This window comes from Cricetulus griseus (assembly GCF_003668045.3).
Source record: "Cricetulus griseus strain 17A/GY chromosome 1 unlocalized genomic scaffold, alternate assembly CriGri-PICRH-1.0 chr1_1, whole genome shotgun sequence".
In the NCBI taxonomy this organism is placed as follows: Eukaryota; Metazoa; Chordata; class Mammalia; order Rodentia; family Cricetidae; genus Cricetulus; species Cricetulus griseus.
Window position 1 is genome coordinate 11,665,155 of NW_023276807.1, and position 18,700 is coordinate 11,683,854.

Genomic DNA, 18,700 nt, shown 5'->3' on the forward strand with positions numbered 1-18,700 from the left:
CCCGAGAGACAATTAAGGGGGGGGGGGAGGGAAAGTGGGTTCAACTTCAGTGATCTAGAGTGTAGTGGATACAGACTAAGGTGACACAGTAGACAACTCAGAAACAGCCCCCTGAGACACACACACACACACCTTTTCAACAAATGCACATCCTTAGGCTAAACAAGGAAGGAGGGGAAAAAGCCAGAGAAAGCAGAGATATGAGTCTGAGGCCAGCCTGAGCCTAACCCCCCCCCCCCAAAAAAAAAAAACAGCCCTTGGGTCTAGAGAGATGGCTGGGCAGTGAAGAGCACCAACACTGACTGCTCTTCCAAAGGACCTGGGTTCGATTCTCAGCATCCACAGGTGCAACACAACTGTAACTCCAGTTCCACGAAGGATCCAATGCCTTTTGCCCACTGCAGGCACTAGGCATGTACGTGATGCACAGACATACATGCAGGCAAAACACTCATAGGCATAAATTAAAAAAGCAGCTGTGACCCGAGCCTTATTTATAGAAACATTAATTAAAAATGCATCATGAGCTTACATGTAAAACATAAGCTATCAGGAAAAAACTTTTGCGATCTAGAATAGTCAGATATGCTAAAAGCACAAAATAAAGTTTGGTAAACAAATTTAATCACAAGCCTTTGTTCCTTATAAGACCCTGCTGTAAGAACACAGCCTCACTGTTAGTATTCCGTTACTGAGAACACAGCAGGCAGGCGGGAAGCTCAAAGGACCCTGTGGTTGCTTGGTCCTCGGGCCATGTACGTTATAAAAAGGGAGCACATGGCAGAGGCCTCTTCACCTCATGGTCATCAGGGAGCAAAGGAAGAGGCCAAGGCCCCAGTGACCTCAGGAGGACTCACACGGGCTAAGCTCAGGGGCACATTTCAGACTAGACTACAGCACTACAGACTAAAATGTCTACAAACCAAAACTCCAACAAAGGATTTTAGAATCTGAATATATGAAGAGTTCTTAAACAGGAAAAGGGGGGCGGGCAAAGAACACAGACACTTCACCAAAATGAAAACATGAGCAGATGCTTATGTAGTGCTGGATTTGATTAGTGAAAACATGCAGATGAGAAACACAGTTGGTTCTGTTGGTCACCTATCTAAATAGCTGATCATTTGGAGGATATGAGAAACTGGATCATTTCTACACTTTATGTAGGAATTGAAGCTGTACACAGCTACTCCAAAAGGCCTGGCAGTTTCTCTTTAAAAAGTAAACAACCTAGCAACTGTATTCCTGACATCCCCCAGAGTCAACACCAATCTTCACACTGAAATCTACACATTAATGTTCATAGCAGCTTTATTTGGAAAAGGCCAAAAACTGGAAACAACCCAGGTGTCCTTTGACAGGACAATGAATACACCATGGAATACCACTTGGCAAGAAAAGGGGACAAACTACTGACACAATGACCTGGATCAATCCCCAGAGAACTATGCTGAGTGAAGAAGTCAATCCCAAATGGCCACATACTGTATGACCCCTCAAACAACATTCTTGAAATGACAATGTAACAGATAAGGAACAGTCTAGTGGTTACCAGGGCTTAGGGATGGGGCAGGTGGCTCGGAGTGGCAGTCCAGGGAGAACCCTGGTAGTGACAGGGCAGTGGGTTAGAATTGGGTAGCAGTTACTCAGGTCTATCTATACAGGTGCCAGGAACCATCTGTACCACTCAAGGCTTTGAGACTACGTTATAGTTTGATGATAGGACCATTGAGGGAAACCAGATAAAGGATGCATGGACTCTGCATCTTTGTAACTTCTATGAATCTGCAATTACTATAAAATACAAAGTTAGGTAGAAAGGAAAACAATAGCTCTAAGTGCATTTTGGCATCCTACCTTGACATTACCAGAAAAAAAAAAAAAAAAAAAAAAAAATCAAGCCTCCAGTTAAACAGTATGGCACCAATGTTAACATTTTAATTTTGAAAATTGTAACAAGGTTATTTAACATGTTAACATTAGGGGAAGCTGAGTAAAGGGCACATGGAATTCTTCTATGAATCTAAACCTATCTCAAGATCATAACCCTGGTGTTCAAGGCGACTAAATCAGAAGCCCCAGAAGGGCCTAAGGATCGAAGGTTCTAATTTGCCAGGTGATTCTGAGGTGCAGCCAAAATTCAGAATTCTGTTCTGAAGAGAAATGATTTGCTTCCAACCTGAGTTTGTTCTTAGAGCATATTCCTTGGGAATATTTCTCAGCAAGCATGACACTGTTCTCTTGGTCCGCAAGTCTCACTTACCAGGACCCACATCCTTTTGAGGAAAGTTCCAGAAATCCTCCCTTCCCACCCCAATCTATGGTCCCAGAGCTGAAACTGTGGAAGGAAAATATAGGTAAAGTAGGAGAGAAAACCAGTGCTTTCCCATCCCTGCACCTCTAAAACAACATCACTGGAAACAGAAGAGGGCACAGAAACTGAAATATTTCAGATACAAGAAAACCTTAACTTCTCAGCAGGTGACAAGGAGGTACCAGGTTTACAAACAATCCTCCCTGTGCTGCCGTCTACACGCCATAGCTGCACGTCTCCCCGGAGGCTTAGACAAAAGTACAAGGCAGGTACTCAACACTGACTTTTGGCCTTCCACCCATGACCTCAAACAGAAACAGTACCATTAGTGGCACTATGAACAGGTGGAAGAGAAACGCAAGCTGATGCCAGGCCATGCTGGGCAGGTTTCCTGTGTCACTGGGCCAGCCTGCTCATGACTTCAGAAGGAATCAGAGAAGCTACCTCCACAGGAGGGAGCAGAACTAGGTAACAGACTTATTGGGGAACTGTGCTTTTAGATTTGGCACATGGAAAAAAAAAAATTGGAGTGCATTAATGAAAATATGGCATTGTAAGCCTGAGTCTCCATCTACAGCCAGCACTCTTGGTTTGCTCATCTAGTGAGGCCAGCAATAGAGGATTGGCCAATCAAAAGCAGAGTGAGACAGGCCAAGGCCATGTAAAGGCAGTCACTGCATCCACCCAACACGGCACCTGGTTCAGGGAGGTACAGACACTGTGCTGTTGCAGCATCAGGGGATAAGCTGGGCCCTGGGGACTAGAGATGATGCTGTTCCTTTCATCCCCCTAGAAACAGGCTTCTACTGGAGGACCACCATGCCAATCCCATCTCCTAAGGGAAGGCAGGGCCAGCTGAAGGCTCCAGCACTCAGGAGGCCCAGGACCCACATCTTATAATGGCCATCTAAAACGTGGCCAGAATAGGTGGGGGACAGGCTGGCATGAAGCTCCTGATTAGCTCTCCCCAGCTCCCCACACACTTGTCCATTTCCAGCTCGGGGCTGCCTGGCAAGCGGTTACACTCCTGGGTTCTGCCCAGGGCTCTCCTCCACTGGGACACCAGGTCTGCTGTTGCTGGACCCTAAGGAGAGGGGAAAAAAGAGAAAGGTATTCACACTAGTCAAGGGAGAAGGCTCCAGCAAAACCAAGTACTGAACCTTTAGGACAAAGAGAAGCAGCTTGGACAGATGGCCTTAGGACACCTAAGGAACCATCAAAGCACAGTCAGGAACATGGTCTGTAGGCCTCAAGAGAGAAACCCACCCCAAGAGCAGATGCCACCCATAAAGGACAGAGACGGATTATCGATTTTTTTTTTTCTTCTTCTTCTTTGGGGCAGTAGGGGTTGAGACAGAGTCTTATGAAGCCCAGGCTGACCTCTTACCTCCCACCTCCCAAGAACTAGACTACAGGAGTGTACCACCACAGCTGGCTTTTAAACATTTCATTTTTCAGTGTGAATCAGCTTTCCTTACATTTCTTTTGGTGTGAACGTGTAAATGTGTGAGGGTATGCAGGTGTGCATGGAGGTCAGAGGACAACCTGTGAGACTCAGTTCTCACCTTCTACCACACAGGTCCTGGGGACTGAATGAGGGTCATCTTTACCCACAGAACCATACTGCCAGCCCTTATTTTGTTTTGAGACAAAGTCTTGCTGGCTGGCTTAGAATTCACCATGCAGTGTGGAGTGACCTCAAACTCAAGGCAGTTCTCCTGCCTCATGCTCTGGAGTGCTGAGATTATAGGTGTGAGCCACAGTACTTAAGGGGTGCTATATATTTCTAACTTCAGGGGACTTGGGTACCTATGCTGAGCAAAAAGAAACTTCCGTAGATGATCTAAAGCCTCTATGCTACAAGGAAGCCTTATGTCCCAGGACTGAACAGGTGTGCCATGACCCCTTGTCTTCTAGAAACAGTAAATACTAGAAACATAAAATATAGTACCCCTCCCAACTCCCCCCACCAAGAGAAACGCATTCCCACCTGGGGGAAGCTGTCTGTAGTGCCTGCCAACAGCTAACGGATAGGAAAAGTAAACCAAAGAAAAAGGAAACAGATATTTACCTTGGTGTTTTCTTAAAACAAAAAATGCTCACTAGTCCACAGTCATTTATCAACTGCAGTTTCCAAATGTGCCAAAGAGGGAAAGGTCTACTGTGTAGGCTGAAGAGAGTGGAGAGAAGAAAGAAGAGGAGACATGCTATTGAGTGGCAGTGGGCCTCAGCACCACGCGGAAGGCTGGGGAGGGAGGGCTCTGTGCTGACAGGTCTTGCTGGGGACCACAGAGGAAAGTCACCAATCACAGGGCTGCAAGGGTGAGGAGTCCCAGGAGCAGAAAACTTTTAGTAAAGGGCCATGAGCTTACATTTTGCAAGTCCCCTGCTAGGTAACCATTGCCACCCACAGGCAGCCAGACAGCCAGCAACAAGTCAGTAGACTCTAATAAAAGCTTATTTATAAACAAATCAGGCTCCCACACCATAGTTTGCTAATCCCTGATGTAGGGTTTTTGTTTTTGCTTTTGGATTTTTGAGACAGGGTTTCTCTGTGTAGCTCTGGCTGCCCTGGAACTCACTATGTAGACCAGGCTGGCTTTGAACTCAGGAGTTCCACATGCCTCTGCTTCCTGAGTGCTGGATTAAAGGTGTGCACTGCCACCACCTGCCCAATCACTGATGTAGGCAATTTAGAATGCCAGGGATTTAGTGCCCAAATCCACAGGGGCTGAGTCTCTCTGCACTAGTTTAAACAGTGCCCCACTGAAACAAGCACTACACAGTAACACTAAGCTCTTCAGGGACAGGAACAAACACAGAAAGACCCCCACACCTCACTGGGGCAAACGTCAGGTCACACCTAGGTGAAAATTGGCAAACAGAGGGTGGATAAACCACTATAAGGAAGAAATGACCCACAAGCTACTGTAACTTACTCTTTTTGTAAGATAGCTCAAAGAATGGGCAAAGCCAAGAGAATTAAAAGTTCTCTAGAGACTAGGGGGTCTAGAAAGATGGCTCAGAGGCTAAGAGCACTGGCTGTTCTTCCAAAGGTCCTGAGTTCACTTCCCAGCAACCACATGGCAGCTCACAACCATCTGTAATGAGATCTGGTGCCCACTTATGGCATGCAGACAGAAGACTATATACATAACAAATCATTAAAAAAATAAATTCTCGGGGCTGGAGAGATGGCTCAGAGGTTAAGAGCACTGACTGCTCTTCCAGAGGTCCTGAGTTCAATTCCCAGCAACCACATGATGGCTCACAATAATCTGTAATGAGATCTGGTGCCCTCTTCTGGCCTGCAGGGACACATGTAGATGGAACACTGTATACACAATAAATAAATCTTAAAAAAAAAAAAAAAATTCTCTATAGACTAGAGGCACAGCTCAAATGGTAGAATGCTTGCCTAGTGTGTGCAAGGCTTTAAGTTCAACCCCCCAGCACATGGAAAGAAAGGAAAGAAAAGCAGGGAGAGGAAAGGAGGAGGGAGTGAAGGGGGAAACAGAAGGTGGAAGGAGGGAAGGGAAGGAGAGAAAAATCCCTGAAGACACGTTCAAAGGAGAACTACCATTCCCAGCTCATGTCTGTACCCTGAATACAGCCTGTGCAGTGTGAGTTAGTGGTTGGAGCCAGAAAACATTCTAGGTAAGGCTAAGGTGACTGTGAACTTTTGTTCTGGGGTATTTCACAGAATGTCACAGTGAACACTGTGACCACCATGTAAACACAGTGAAAAATGCCTTTCTGAAATGGACATTCCTTTAGAATGGAAGGTGACCCATGCCCACCACCAGGACTACAAGGCATTCCCTCACAGCCCATGGGAGCTGAGCCATCATTGTGGCTCGGGGTCAAGGGTTTCTGTCCTTTGTACCTCGTGTCACCTCAACTAAAAAAGCAATTTCTACTGTAAAAATGTGTTTGTGACTGCCCCTGAGCCAAGTGCTTTTTTCTATAGAACTTCACTATCAACATGTGCTGACCCAACTCCACAGCAAGTGCACCCCTGAGCCAGGGCCAAGGAAAAGCCAGATCTCCATTCTCCAAGTGACCTAACCCGGATCTTAAGTGGCCTGAGAGTTTCTAAACTCAACACCTCCCCACTTATCCAGACCTAATTAAGCCATCTCTAAGAGGCCATAGAGAGAAAAGGCCATCTGCTCTATTTTGAGTGCCACTTGATCATGTAATCCAAGCTACTACAAGCAGGAAGAAGGGAAAGGATGGGCAGAGCAACAGGAAGATTCAAGACAAGGGCAGTAGAAAAGACAAGCAGCACAGTAGCAGGACTTCCCGTGACCCTTGGGCCCCAACACTGCAGGATGTACCACCTGGGGCTCACCTGTGGTTTCAGTGGACTTCTCCCCAAGAAGCCTGGTTTGGCTGCCTGGGATGGCCTGGAGCTCAGCATTCTCTGGGGATGGAGGCAAGCTTTGGGCTCGGGAAGCCAGGAGTGCATTAAGGTACTGCAGCCGTGTGACCTAGAGGATAAGAGAATAGAGAAATTACCCAGCACGTGCAATCTGTGAGATGCATTCAGCAGAGCTCCCACCTCTGGCCTGCACTAGGCATGGCCTTTGAACTAGTGAAGGGCTGAAAGCCTTTGAGCCACATGGTTTTGTTTTAAGACCAATTGATTTTAAGATCTACAATGGAGAGATCAGGTAATAAGGCCTCCAGATAGGCCCAGACCCCAACAATCCAGGGAGAGGGGAGGTCCCACCATTCAGGTTGTGAGCCTGTCATCTTGTGCCTGTCATCTCCATCTTCACAGTGACAGCTGGACTGGCACCCTGGGAGCACAAAGCCAATTAAAGCAGCACCAATGTGCAGCCCAAACAGTCACCTTAATGAGCTGCAGGTCGGAAAGGGCCCTCACGGTGTAGTCAGGACAGTACGTGGAGGGGCGGCTACTCTCACTTGGTTCAGGCATCAGTTCGTGGCGGATGAGCTGGCGTGAAGACACTGGGGACTGGTGAGCTATGAAAGAAATAATCAAAGATGGTGAAAGGCCATGGGACAACCGCACAACCTCTAGTGCCTACCGCTTACGTCACCTTTGAGAGGGGATGGGTGGGAACAGGGAAGACCATGAAGAAGCCACCTTGGAACTGAGTGGGCTACCAAGATAAACAAGGCAGAAATGCTGCTCTGCCCTCTATGCTGCCTAGAGACAAATCTTCTGTGGGACAGAGACTCAGGCTCTTGGGAAGCCAGTATTCTAGGCACATAGATCTGCTGCAGCAGCCAGAGTATCAGGGGTAGCTCTGCCAACCATGATCACAACCCTCAGATCCAAAGGGGCCATGGCTTACCTGAAGATGGAGCTGCCAGGGCAGACACTCCATAATATGTGAAGGCCCCATTCTCAAACTTCAGGCCCTCTTTCCCAATTTCTACCTCGACCCTGCCCTGCGAGGAAGAGAGGTGGACAGGTTATCTCTCCTGTCATAAGAGAGTACAGGAGAAACCTCAGCCCCAGTTGTTTAAGGGTGGCTGTCTGGATCTCTCTCTTCCCAGGTCTGGGCAACCATGGTTACCTGCAGGATGAGAATGAAGTAGTCCACCGGCTGGCTGCGCTGGTACAAGTAATGGTGTGCGGCCAGGCGGTTGTTCTCATCAAACTTCACCTCCTGGTTGACACTGGGATGCTTCAGCAGATGCAGCAAGACTTTCTCGGAGATTCGCAATGGGCTGAACACATCCACCTCTGCTCCGCGGTGGGAGAAAGGGACAGTGTCCACTGGGGCCCAAGTGGCCTGCCATCACACCTGCCTCCTGCTGCCTCCTGGGCTCTCCCAGTGGTCCCGGGGCTGCGGCAATCCACACAAGAGAGCCAAGCAGGGCATACAACATGAGGTTCCCAGAACACGCCTTATCAGGAGACACCCACTAGCTCTGCAGAGGGAAGCAGATGCTCTTCGAGAGCCTCCAGCTCACTAGGAGCCAAGCTGGTGTCTGGCCTGGGTGGTTTCTTGACCCTCTGGGTGGTGAGACCAGGGGCAAGGACCGCCCTTCACCCTCACCTCGGGAAAGGAAGCGCTGGGTGGCCAGGAGCAGCTGAGGCGAGATTTTTACTTTATATTCATCATCAGACACCTTGAATAAGGAGAATTCCTCCTTCCGCTTGAGAGGGGTGCTCAGGGCAACAGTCTTCTTCCTCACTTTGGTGTCTGCAAAGGCAGTGAAAAGATGGCATGAGCAGATATCAGCATAAACAAAGCAAATGGCACTGTCACCTACTCCTTTCTCCCAAGGTCCAGGGATTTCAGGGCAGACATCACCAGGGCCCCAAGGAAACATCCTTGGCACTGCTCCCTGCAAGACACTGAGCTGCCATGACCAGCACACAATAATCCCAGTGCCTAGGACAGAAAAGGCAATAGCACATATGCCATTTCCAGCCATGCCCACAGGAAGTCTGGCTCTCCCTCAGAGGACAGTACTGCTCTGGAGACCCTTCAGGGTTGTTACAAGCACTTGAAGATCACCCACAGCAAATGGCAGCAGCTACCCTGGTGACCCTGCATCGGCTCAGGGACAGAACCCAAGACACAGGCATGGCAGTGCAGGGTCCCAAGTAGCCATATGAGGCCCCCAGCTATTAAGCATGGGCTCTATGTCTGCCCCACAGAGCTGGACATCAACTTTAGAAGAAGACACAATCAGAGGTCCCATGACTGTCTGTTACAGAAGACCTACTCAATAGCCAGTCAGAAAGAATCTTTTTTTTTTTTTTTTTTTTTTTTTTTTTTTTTTTTTTTTTTTTTTTTTGAGACAGGGTAAACTATGTATCCTCTGTTGGACAGAAACTCAGAGATTTACACACCTCTGCCTTGCTGAGATTAAAGGCATGTGAATCAAAAAAAAAAAAAAAAAAAACCAAACCTGTGTGGTGCAGGTGACCAAATGCAGCCCCATTTAAGCTACACAAATACTCTACTACTGAGCTTCATATCCAGTTCAAAGAATGCATTAAGGAGCTATGCACAAAAGAATGTAGCCAACAAGAGCAGCAGACAGGCACTGGCCTACCAAGAGCAGACACTTTGTCCAGTAGTAAGTGGAGGGCTATTACAAAGCCCTCTACTCACACAGGGGCCACAGAAGTCAACAAACGGACGCTCTGCATGGCTTGTATGGAGGGACAACACTGGCCCTTACCACAGTAGGGAAGATAGGGTCTGGTTGGAGCTCTAGCCAGTTTTCAGCAGCATTAAAAGACCCACTGGTCTGCCAGGCGTTAGTGGCGCATACCTTTAGTCTAGCACTCGGGAAGCAGAGGCAGGTGGATCTCTGTGAGTTCGAGACCAGCCTGGTCTACAGAGCGAATTCCAGGACAGCCTCCAAAGCCACTGAGAAACCCGGTCTGGGGGGTAGGGGTAGGGACGGACGGACACAACAACAACAACAACAAAAACCCACTGGTCTCTGATATGGACACCCCACCCCTTAGGCTGCTGGAAGGGTTCTGAGTTAGAGAAAGAACAACAGTCAAACTCACGGTAGTCTTCAGACTCATCCAGGATCTCAGACCTGATGATTTCCTCAATGACGTCCTCCAGGGTGACCAAGCCCAGCACCTCGTAGAAGGGGTCACCCTCACCTTCATTGTTCACCTTCTGCACAATGGCCAGATGGGACTTCCCTGTAGGAGGGGACACTTATTTGCAGCCTGCAGGGATCCCCCAGAAGATGCTTATACTGGCCACACCACACCCTTTCCTCTTCACACTGGCACACAAGTGCCTCACACCTGCTATGCAAGCACTCTACCCCTGCCCTGAGCTATATCCTCAGCCCTCTTTTTTCTCCCCTGCCCCCTTTGGCTTTTTGAGACAAGATTTGTGTGTGTAGCCCTAGCTATCTTGGAACTCACTTTGTAGACCAGGCTGGCCTTGAACTCACAGAGATCTACCTGCCTCTGTCTCCCGAGTGCTAGGATTAATGGTGGATGCTACCACCGACGGGCCTGATTTTATTTTTTTATTCATCTATCTGATTTTATCTTTAAGACAGGGTTTCACTGCTGGAGCCTATATTGACCCAACAATCACAATGCTCCTGCCTCAGTCTCAGGAGTGTTGAGATCAAGTGTACAGTACAGTATTTCATTTTCCTCTTTTGTTTTCTGAGGAAGGGTCTCACTATGCAATCTAGGTTGGTGTGGGATTTGTGACCCCCTCCAATGCTAAGATGACAAACATGCATCCTCAGCAGGTTTTCCCAATTCTGAAATCTGACCGCCAGGGGTCTTCTAGAGGGTGGGGGGGGGTTAATTAGGCGCAGGCGCATGGTATGTCAAGAGGAAGAGCTAGAGCTGGAACAAGACACCTCACTCCCAAGTCTTCCTCATTCACTTTCCTATTTGGCTAATTTAGTGAGGACAGAAGAGCTTGAAAAAACCCAACTCTTATAGGGTTGGCAAATGTTGGGGAAACTTCAGAAATTTATTTGGGGTCATATAAAATGTATTCAATCCATAAAACTTTACATCTATTTGAAAGACAGAGCGCAGGCTATGAGTGTAATTTAAAATCATTTAGTAGCATTTTAACACTGTATGACTGTGTGTTATCCAATATAGCTAAAGTATCATTTCAATGAGTAAGTAACATAAAAACACAATATATATTTTATACCTCTTTTTATATTTTATAACACATGCCTGAAACCTGGTGTATACGTGCCTAACACTTGCAGCATATCACAACTTAGGAAAGGGTCCACTCAAGGGCTCCAGAGCCATGGGTGGGTTAGAGGATGGAAACAGGCAGGTCTGAGGCAAGGCAATGAGCACACACATTCTTATTACTAATGAAAAAAAACAGTCCAGACCCACATGAGGGCTATTCCCTCCCAGGACCAGCATCTTTCTTCAGGAGGCTCTCTAAATGACCCAGGAAAAGATTAAAGTCTCCCAGGAGGAAAAGGCTAGGTACCCCCGACAAATGCCCATTCTGCTGAGTCAGAGGCACTGGGTCAAAGTGCCAGGTTTCTAAATTCCTTCCAATCCTTGGTGATAGTGCTGGAACTGGTTCAAGCTAGCAGGCAGGTGCCATTTCCACAAGGGCTGCTCTGCCATGGAATACAAACCTGTGAGGCCAGGCAGGGAAGGTCAAGAGTGCAAGACCCAAGTTTTGGATTCTCAAACCCAAAGTTTGGGTTCTAAAAGACCACTCAGAGTAGAGAAGCCTCAACACACTTCCTCCTCCCAAGAGTGAGTCCTCTGGCATGCCACTTACTGGAAGGGATTAACCTCTCCTGTACTCTCAAGCTTCTTTGAAAAAGACTCACAATTCTGTGACCTGTTGCACCAGGATGCTTCAGTAACAAATGGGAGAAGTCCCTCGCCATATGAATACATAAGCCAGAGAGCTTGGAGGGACAGAAGGCCTCTTACAAGAAAACAGCAGGGGGACAGAAAGGGAAGCTGGAGGGATTAACACTTTGTCCCCACTGGACAGGGCTGAATACTACTTAGGGCAGATAGATGCATAATCTGACTAGGCCAGCTCCACAGAACCATGGCAGGTATGACTGATGTGATCTGACAAAATAAACACAAACTGGAATGCTCTAGAATTTTCATTTTAGTTAGTTAGCAGGCTCAAAAGTACTGCAATTATTTGGAGGCTGGAAGACCTGTTCATAATGTGCACTGTGTGTGTGTGCGCGTGCGTGCGTGCGTGCGTGCGTGTGTGTATGCGTGTGTGTGTGTGTGTGTGTGTGTGTGTGTGTGTGTGTGTGTGTGTGTGTGTGTGTGTTGCTGGGGATAGAAATCAGGGTCTTTCTCACTATTGTCATCACTGACCTATGCCTCAAGCCCCCTTTTTGTGTGTGTGTGTGTGTGTGTGTGTGTGTGTGTGTTGCTGGGGATAGAAATCAGGGTCTTTCTCACTATTGCCATCACTGACCTATGCCTCAAGCCCCCTTTGTTGTGTGTGTGTGTGTGTGTGTGTGTGTGTGTGTGTTGCTGGGGATAGAAATCAGGGTCTTTCTCACTATTGCCATCACTGACCTATGCCTCAAGCCCCCTTTGTTGTCTCCTAAAGCAATCATGCATGCATGCATGCACACTGAGGAAAATCATGTGCCAACATTCCTCCGAGCAACTGGGCAAATCTGACTCATCTCAGCACCATGACAATCCTTGGCTTAACAGACAGTAAACCAGACCTCAAGCTCGTGAAGACAGAGGCTGAATGAAAAGCTCATCCCTAATCCTTCCTCTGCTTCAAGAGTCTCATGGGGCTGACAGGGAAGAAAGCATGTGTTTCCAACACACTCTGTCAGGTGACTTGTGCACAAAATAATCCCCGGCAACGGGCACCTCCCCCCAGTTAACAAAAGTCACAACCTAATGGTGCTTGGAATGAGCACATGGACCAGGGCCCCAAAGGATTATCAGACATGGCACCACAGACTCAAGCCTCAGAAAGATCAGAAGCACCACAGTCTCAGATGCTCATGAGAGGGGTGAGAACTGCCCTAAAAACTGTAACATCAGGCAGACTGTAATTTGTTCTCAAGAGGATTAAAGTATAAAAGAGGACCCACACAAGGAAATGCAAGGTCGCAGAAGCCAAGGAAGCCCATTACCACAGGACCGAAGTCGAGGATGACAGAAAGGACCCCACTAGATCTCCAGGTTGTACCCTGCTTCCAGAAGGTTACTGGGAAGCTTCTGGAATAGTCTATTTAAACAGAGAGGCATTCAGCCCCAAATGTTTCAGCATCAGGATGCTTGATACCTGCCTGCTGAGTTCTCCAGAGGCCACCCACCCCAAATCTGGAGCAACCATACCGTGGCCCTTCTCTGTCTGTGTATTTCCTTCTTGCTGACATGTCTAATGGAACTTGCTCTATTTTCCCCTCCTAAAACCCAAGAGCAGAAGGCTTCTCCCCTGCCACACATCCTCCATCCTTTGGTCCTCTGCTAGCCACTGCTACCTGGGCTCGACTTCACAGCCACGCATGGTGAATGAAGGTCATCCACATTCATTCTCCCAGTTACTCCTCTGCCCCAGATCCACAGATCAAGGGCAAAAACCCAGTGGCAGTGTTTGACTAACATGTACATAAATTTGGGTTACTTGCCTAGCACTTAGGAGGAAAAAAAAGTCAATCATCCTGATTGCTGACCTTTCTCAGAAGGCGGTCTGTTCTCTCAGCCCTCAGGACATCCTAAGCTTCTGGGTCCTCTCACTTCCAGGGTCCTGTCTGTTCTTGTCGTCATCTTTCCCAGCCCTATCCTCCTGCATGCTTTGTGTTCCCCAGGGCTTGGGCTCTCTGTACTACTCCTGTAGCTCAGGAGTTAGATTACTTCTACACTGACATTCTGATCTTCACCTCCTCTTCAGTCTTTTGTTTGCAGTTCATATCAGCTGCCTGCTAGGAATCTGCTCCTTGGGACACAAATTCCAGTGTAAGAAAACACTCACCTGCTCCTGGCTCCAGGCCTTAAGGGAGCCAATACTATCATACAGGAAGACACCTAGACCTCCTCCAATACTACTACTACTACTTCTGGTTTCACAGCCCTAATCAAACAGCCAATATCCTCTATTCTACCTCCTAATGCCTCCCTGGTCACCTCCTCCGGCCAATGTGGCATATTACCTGGGCTCCCCACACCACTATTGTCCACATCAGCCACTGATCAGTAAACACCACTCAGACAATCTGGGTATAGGACACACCCAGCACTTTAGTCCTAGCACTTGGGTGGCAGAAGCAGGCAGATCTGAGTTCAAGGCCACTCAAGGCTACATCCTGTCTCAAAAAACAAAGCCACCCAGAAATTGCTGCTCCTAGCTCATAGCCCTGTTGATCAAACCTATGTCCACAATGCAATATACAAGAACTCCACTCATCTTGCCTCTGTCAACATTTTTTTTAAATAATCTGTTTTTATTTCATGTGCACTGGCATTTTGCCTGAATGTATGTATCTATGTGAGGGTGTCAGATCCCCTGGAACTAGAGTTACGGACAGCTGTGAGCTGCCATGTGGGTTGCTGGGAGGGGAATCGAGGTCCTCTGAAAGGGCAGTCAGTGCTCTTAACTGCTGAGCCATCTCTTCAGCCCCTCCTCTGTGAAAATTTTAACTAAAGGTTTGTAAACATTTTAACTAATGAAAAACAGCTCTGATCAACTTCATCCTTAACAGCACTGACAATTCCTAAAGCTTAAATTCAGTTCTACCTGGATGGGGACAACCTTTACACCTCCACTGTCCCACTGTGGCACTGACAGCAGGTAAACAAAGCACAGGCCCAGCCCGAATGGGACACTACAGTGAGCACCTCCCTTCTCACACCTCTCTCCTCTATCCCACATGGCTTCAAATCCAAAATGCTTTCCCATCTCTGTCCTCAGCTGGGACATCTCTTTCCTACTGACAGGTCAACCAGAACTTTGCTCTGGTAAGGCCTATGCCACTAGCCTTGATGTGAGCAAACAATTCAAAGACCTTAGTAACAAGAGCATTTCAGACACCAGAGGGACAATGATGGTCTGTATATTACGCTCTTAAAGGACCTATCCTTCCAGGTTCACACTAAAGCCCAATTCACCTGGAGTGGACAAACACTATTTCTCAGGAATGACAGTCACTAGACAAACGAGCACACCCTAAGTCTCTGTCTTTGATTAACAAAGCAAAGAGAGACTCAGCAGTCCTCCTACGACCTGGGAACTCAAGGCAGGCAGGGAAAGAACAGAACCCTGCTGGCTGGCTCTCACACCATGAGAAGTGCCTTGCTTTAGGGTGACAGGAGTCCAGATGGACCCCACCCACTCCCCAGAAAGTGGGCTGCAGGACACACTTGAGAGGTCCTCCGACAGATCAGTCAGCTGTTCATTCAAGCCTCCCATTCATGATCTACACATGGTCTCCTGCAAAGACAAAGGGAGACTGGGCATGCAGAATGTCTGTGAGAGCTTGGCACACACTGCACTCAATACAAGAGGAGTGTGCTCATTACCAAGAGCTGCCTCTTACTGCCTCAGGGGCTCACTGAGTCTACCTGGGGCCAGAAGATTTGCCACTTGCCCAGTTCAAGGGAGTTTTGCTCCACCTGCCAATTCTTATCAAGCAGCCTAATCCACCTAGAGCCCTGGTATATATCTACCCCCACCCTCCAAGGAAGCATATCAGGTGGAAAAAGAACACCCAAGGCTCTGGGAAGCACCGAAAGGATGAGGACAGAGTGCTATATAGGAACCCACGTATTTTTGGTTGTTGTTTTTGCCACCACCACCACCCCTCAACAGGATTCCTCTGCGTAGCCCTGACTGTCCCCAAACTCAGAGATCCATCTGTCTCTGCCTTCCCAAATGCTGGGATTAAAAGCTTGAGCAACCAATGCCGCTAGGACATGTTAGCGGACATGTTAGCATTTGGAAGAGCCTCGTGGTTTTTACTTTCAACCTTAATAGATGGGACCTGGGTTAGTTCCCAGCACCCATGTAGTGGTTCACATGGGTGAACCATCCACAGCTCCAGTTCCAGGGGACTCAAAGCCTTCTTTCAATCTTCTCAGGCACCAGACATGCATGTAGTGTGCATATATGCAGGCAAAACACTAATACACATAAAATCTTTTAAAAAAAAAACAACTTTAAAAAGTGGCTTAAACAAACCAGTGAAAGGAGTGGTGAAAAATGTAGAGTTCAGGGAGACTCCCAGAGACCTTAGGCAAAAAAAAAAAAATGAAAATGGGAGTGTGGCTTACAGCAAGAGCACTTTGTCTGGCAAGCATGAGACACTGGGCTTAATTACTGGCACTTAAAAACAATTCAAATGAAAGAGGGGAAGCTGGAGAGATGGCTCAGCTGTTAAGAGCGCGGGAGGACCCAGTTCCCAGCACCTACAGGTCGGCTAACAAGTGTCTGTGACTCCTGTCCCAAGGAACCCGTCCCCCTCTTCTGGCTTCCATAGCAATTGCATGCATGTGGTACAGATATAGCACATGCAAACACCCAATACACATAAAAAATCTCAACAACAACAAAAAAAGTTAGGGGAAAAAAGCTAGGAAGGGAAACTTGGTCATTATTCATGATGTTGCTTTCAACGACATTAAACGAAAATCTCTGTATCTGTAGAAAAAGTATTCCAGTCCTTCCTTGTCCTGCAACCCGAATGGGCCAGGAAACATCACAGGTCCAGCCAATTTAATGTTAAATAGGTGAAGATAACAACTTGAAGCTACCTTATCCTTTTGACATCCTCTTAGTTACTGTCCAAGAATCTGGGTGAGCTTGAAAGCCCAAATGCTCAGAAACCTCTGGGAGAAAAAAACCTCTGGGGTTAGAGCCAAGTAGGCATGCTTGCTGCCAATGGGGGGAGAAGGATCATGGGAAGCTTTTATTCATTCATTTATTTTTGAGATAGACTCTTTAGCCCAGGCTGGCTTCCATCTTTCTAAGCAGGTAGGCCATCACCTACTTAGTGACTCAGGGTTTTGTGTAGGTTAGGCAAGCACTGAACTACATCCTCACTTTTTTTTTTTTTTTTTAATAAATAGGGTCTTACTACATAACCACCCTCCAGTCCTCCTGCATCAGACTCCCACAGCACCTCCTTCCTGCTTCTAAAAGACGGTCTTTAAATATTTCCAAAGGTCATTCCCAGATTCAAGGCCATCGCTTTCTGGAAAAGGTCAAGTCTTAGTGCCTTTTTCCGGCAGGGTGAGACCCTTTCCAAACCTTACCTCGCTTAAACTCCTCCAGAACGGCGTCCAATTTGGTGTCGTTGAAGACGAAGTGGAGCGGATGGTTGTAGAAGCGGGTGATGGTGCTGAGCGGCGTGCAGTCCTCAGGGTCCACGAAGGTCAAGTCTTTGAGGTACAGAATGTCCACGATGTTGGAACGCTCCTCCTCGTACACTGGGATGCGCGTGTGGCCGCTCTGCATGATAGTGGCGAGGACGCTGAAATCCAGGACAGAGCCCGAGTCCAGCATAAAGCAGTCTTCGAGGGGCGTGAGCACGTCCTCCACGGTCCGGTAGCGCAGGACGCCCTTGCTGAGGTCGCTGTAGGGGTCGCCGCCGCCGCGCGCCAGCTCCAGCACGCGCTCACGCAGACGCCCCGGCCGCGCTGCCAGCTCCAGCAGCTGCCCCACTGGCAGCGCCACGGGCAAGGTGAGCAGCACCGCCAGGCGGCTGAGGCCCAGCGCGCGCGGCGCCAGCGCCAGCGCCCAGCGGCCGCTCACAGCGACCGGCAGCACCTCGCCCACCACGAACACCAGCCCCGCGCAGCCCAGCACGGCGGGCACGGCGCGCTGGCCGGCCGCTCGGTACAGCAGCACCGCCAGGGCCGCCTGCGCCAGGCTGGCCAGCAACAGCAGCGAGCCCAGGGCGCAGCCGGCCCACCGCCGCGCGGGTTCGAGGCGCCGCGCAGCCGCGCGCTCCGCCTCCGAGCCGCTCTCGCGCAGCACCTGCACCTCGGCCGGCGCCAGCGCCAGCGCGCTCAGCTGCAGGCCGCGCGCCACGGCCGCCAGGGCCAGCAACCCGGCCGCCCCCAGCCCCAGCGCCAGGTGGCGCCCCCCTCCTCGGCTGCTCCTCCGCCCGGCTCCACGCGCACCGCCAGCAGCGCGGAGCGCGGGCGCCCGGCCTCGGCGCGCAGGCGCAGCAGCGCCCGCCACTCGCCCGTCGGGGCGGCCGCCTCCTCGGGCTCCGTGGCCCGCTCGCCCTCGGGGCAGCCTGCGCCCTCCGGGGCCACCCAGGTCCAGGAGCTGTTGGCTAAGCCCGAGCAGAAGAGTCGCAAGCAGAAAGTGGCCTCCGGCGCTGCCCTTCCGCGCAGGGAGCCTGCGCCCGGCGCGCTGTCCTCCTCCGTGCAGAAGCCCAGCAGTCCCGCTCCCGGCGCCGCCTCCCCCGCGGTGCTGCCCAGACAGAGCGCGGCAAGAACCCAGCCCAGCCAACCCGCCACAGCCGCCGCCGCTGCCGCAGCCGCCGCCATGGCCTGCTACCCCTTCTGGGCCTCAGGCGCAGCCTACCCCACTCGCCCGCGCCTCTGCTGTTGAGGCCAATCAGCGCGGGCCTAGGCGTCACTTCGACCAATAGGCGGTCGGCGGGGGCGGGCTCCGGGGAGAACTAGGCTGCGCCGGGGAGTAAACAAGCGGCGCGGGGCGGGCCGGGGGGCGTGGGGCTCGCCCGGCAAGGGAAGATTTGATTCCAAGCGGCGGCGCTCTGGGACGACCTAAAGGGTCTCGACCCTAGTGTAGAAGGAAAGGAAGATTGCTAACCCCCTGGAAAACAAGGTTTAGCACTGAATAAGAAGAAGGGACCGGGCGCAGGGAAGCCAGGAGTTCTTTGTTTATAGGATTTATTTTCTCTGTGTGTGTGTGTGTGTGTGTTTGCATGAGAGTG

General features: G+C 49.6%; 1 protein-coding gene across 1 annotated transcript; it reads right to left on the bottom strand.

Annotated features, from left to right (window-relative positions):
- Positions 1 to 1,289: 1,289 nt before the first annotated feature.
- Positions 1,290 to 18,324, bottom strand: Cnnm3 (cyclin and CBS domain divalent metal cation transport mediator 3). Its single transcript, XM_027386864.2, is given in 9 exon segments — positions 1,290 to 3,398; positions 6,669 to 6,807; positions 7,173 to 7,306; positions 7,642 to 7,738; positions 7,867 to 8,036; positions 8,353 to 8,499; positions 9,831 to 9,974; positions 17,046 to 17,864; positions 17,867 to 18,324. Coding segments are annotated over 9 exon segments (2,139 nt in total). The 5' UTR covers positions 18,291 to 18,324; the 3' UTR covers positions 1,290 to 3,333.
- Positions 18,325 to 18,700: the final 376 nt, after the last annotated feature.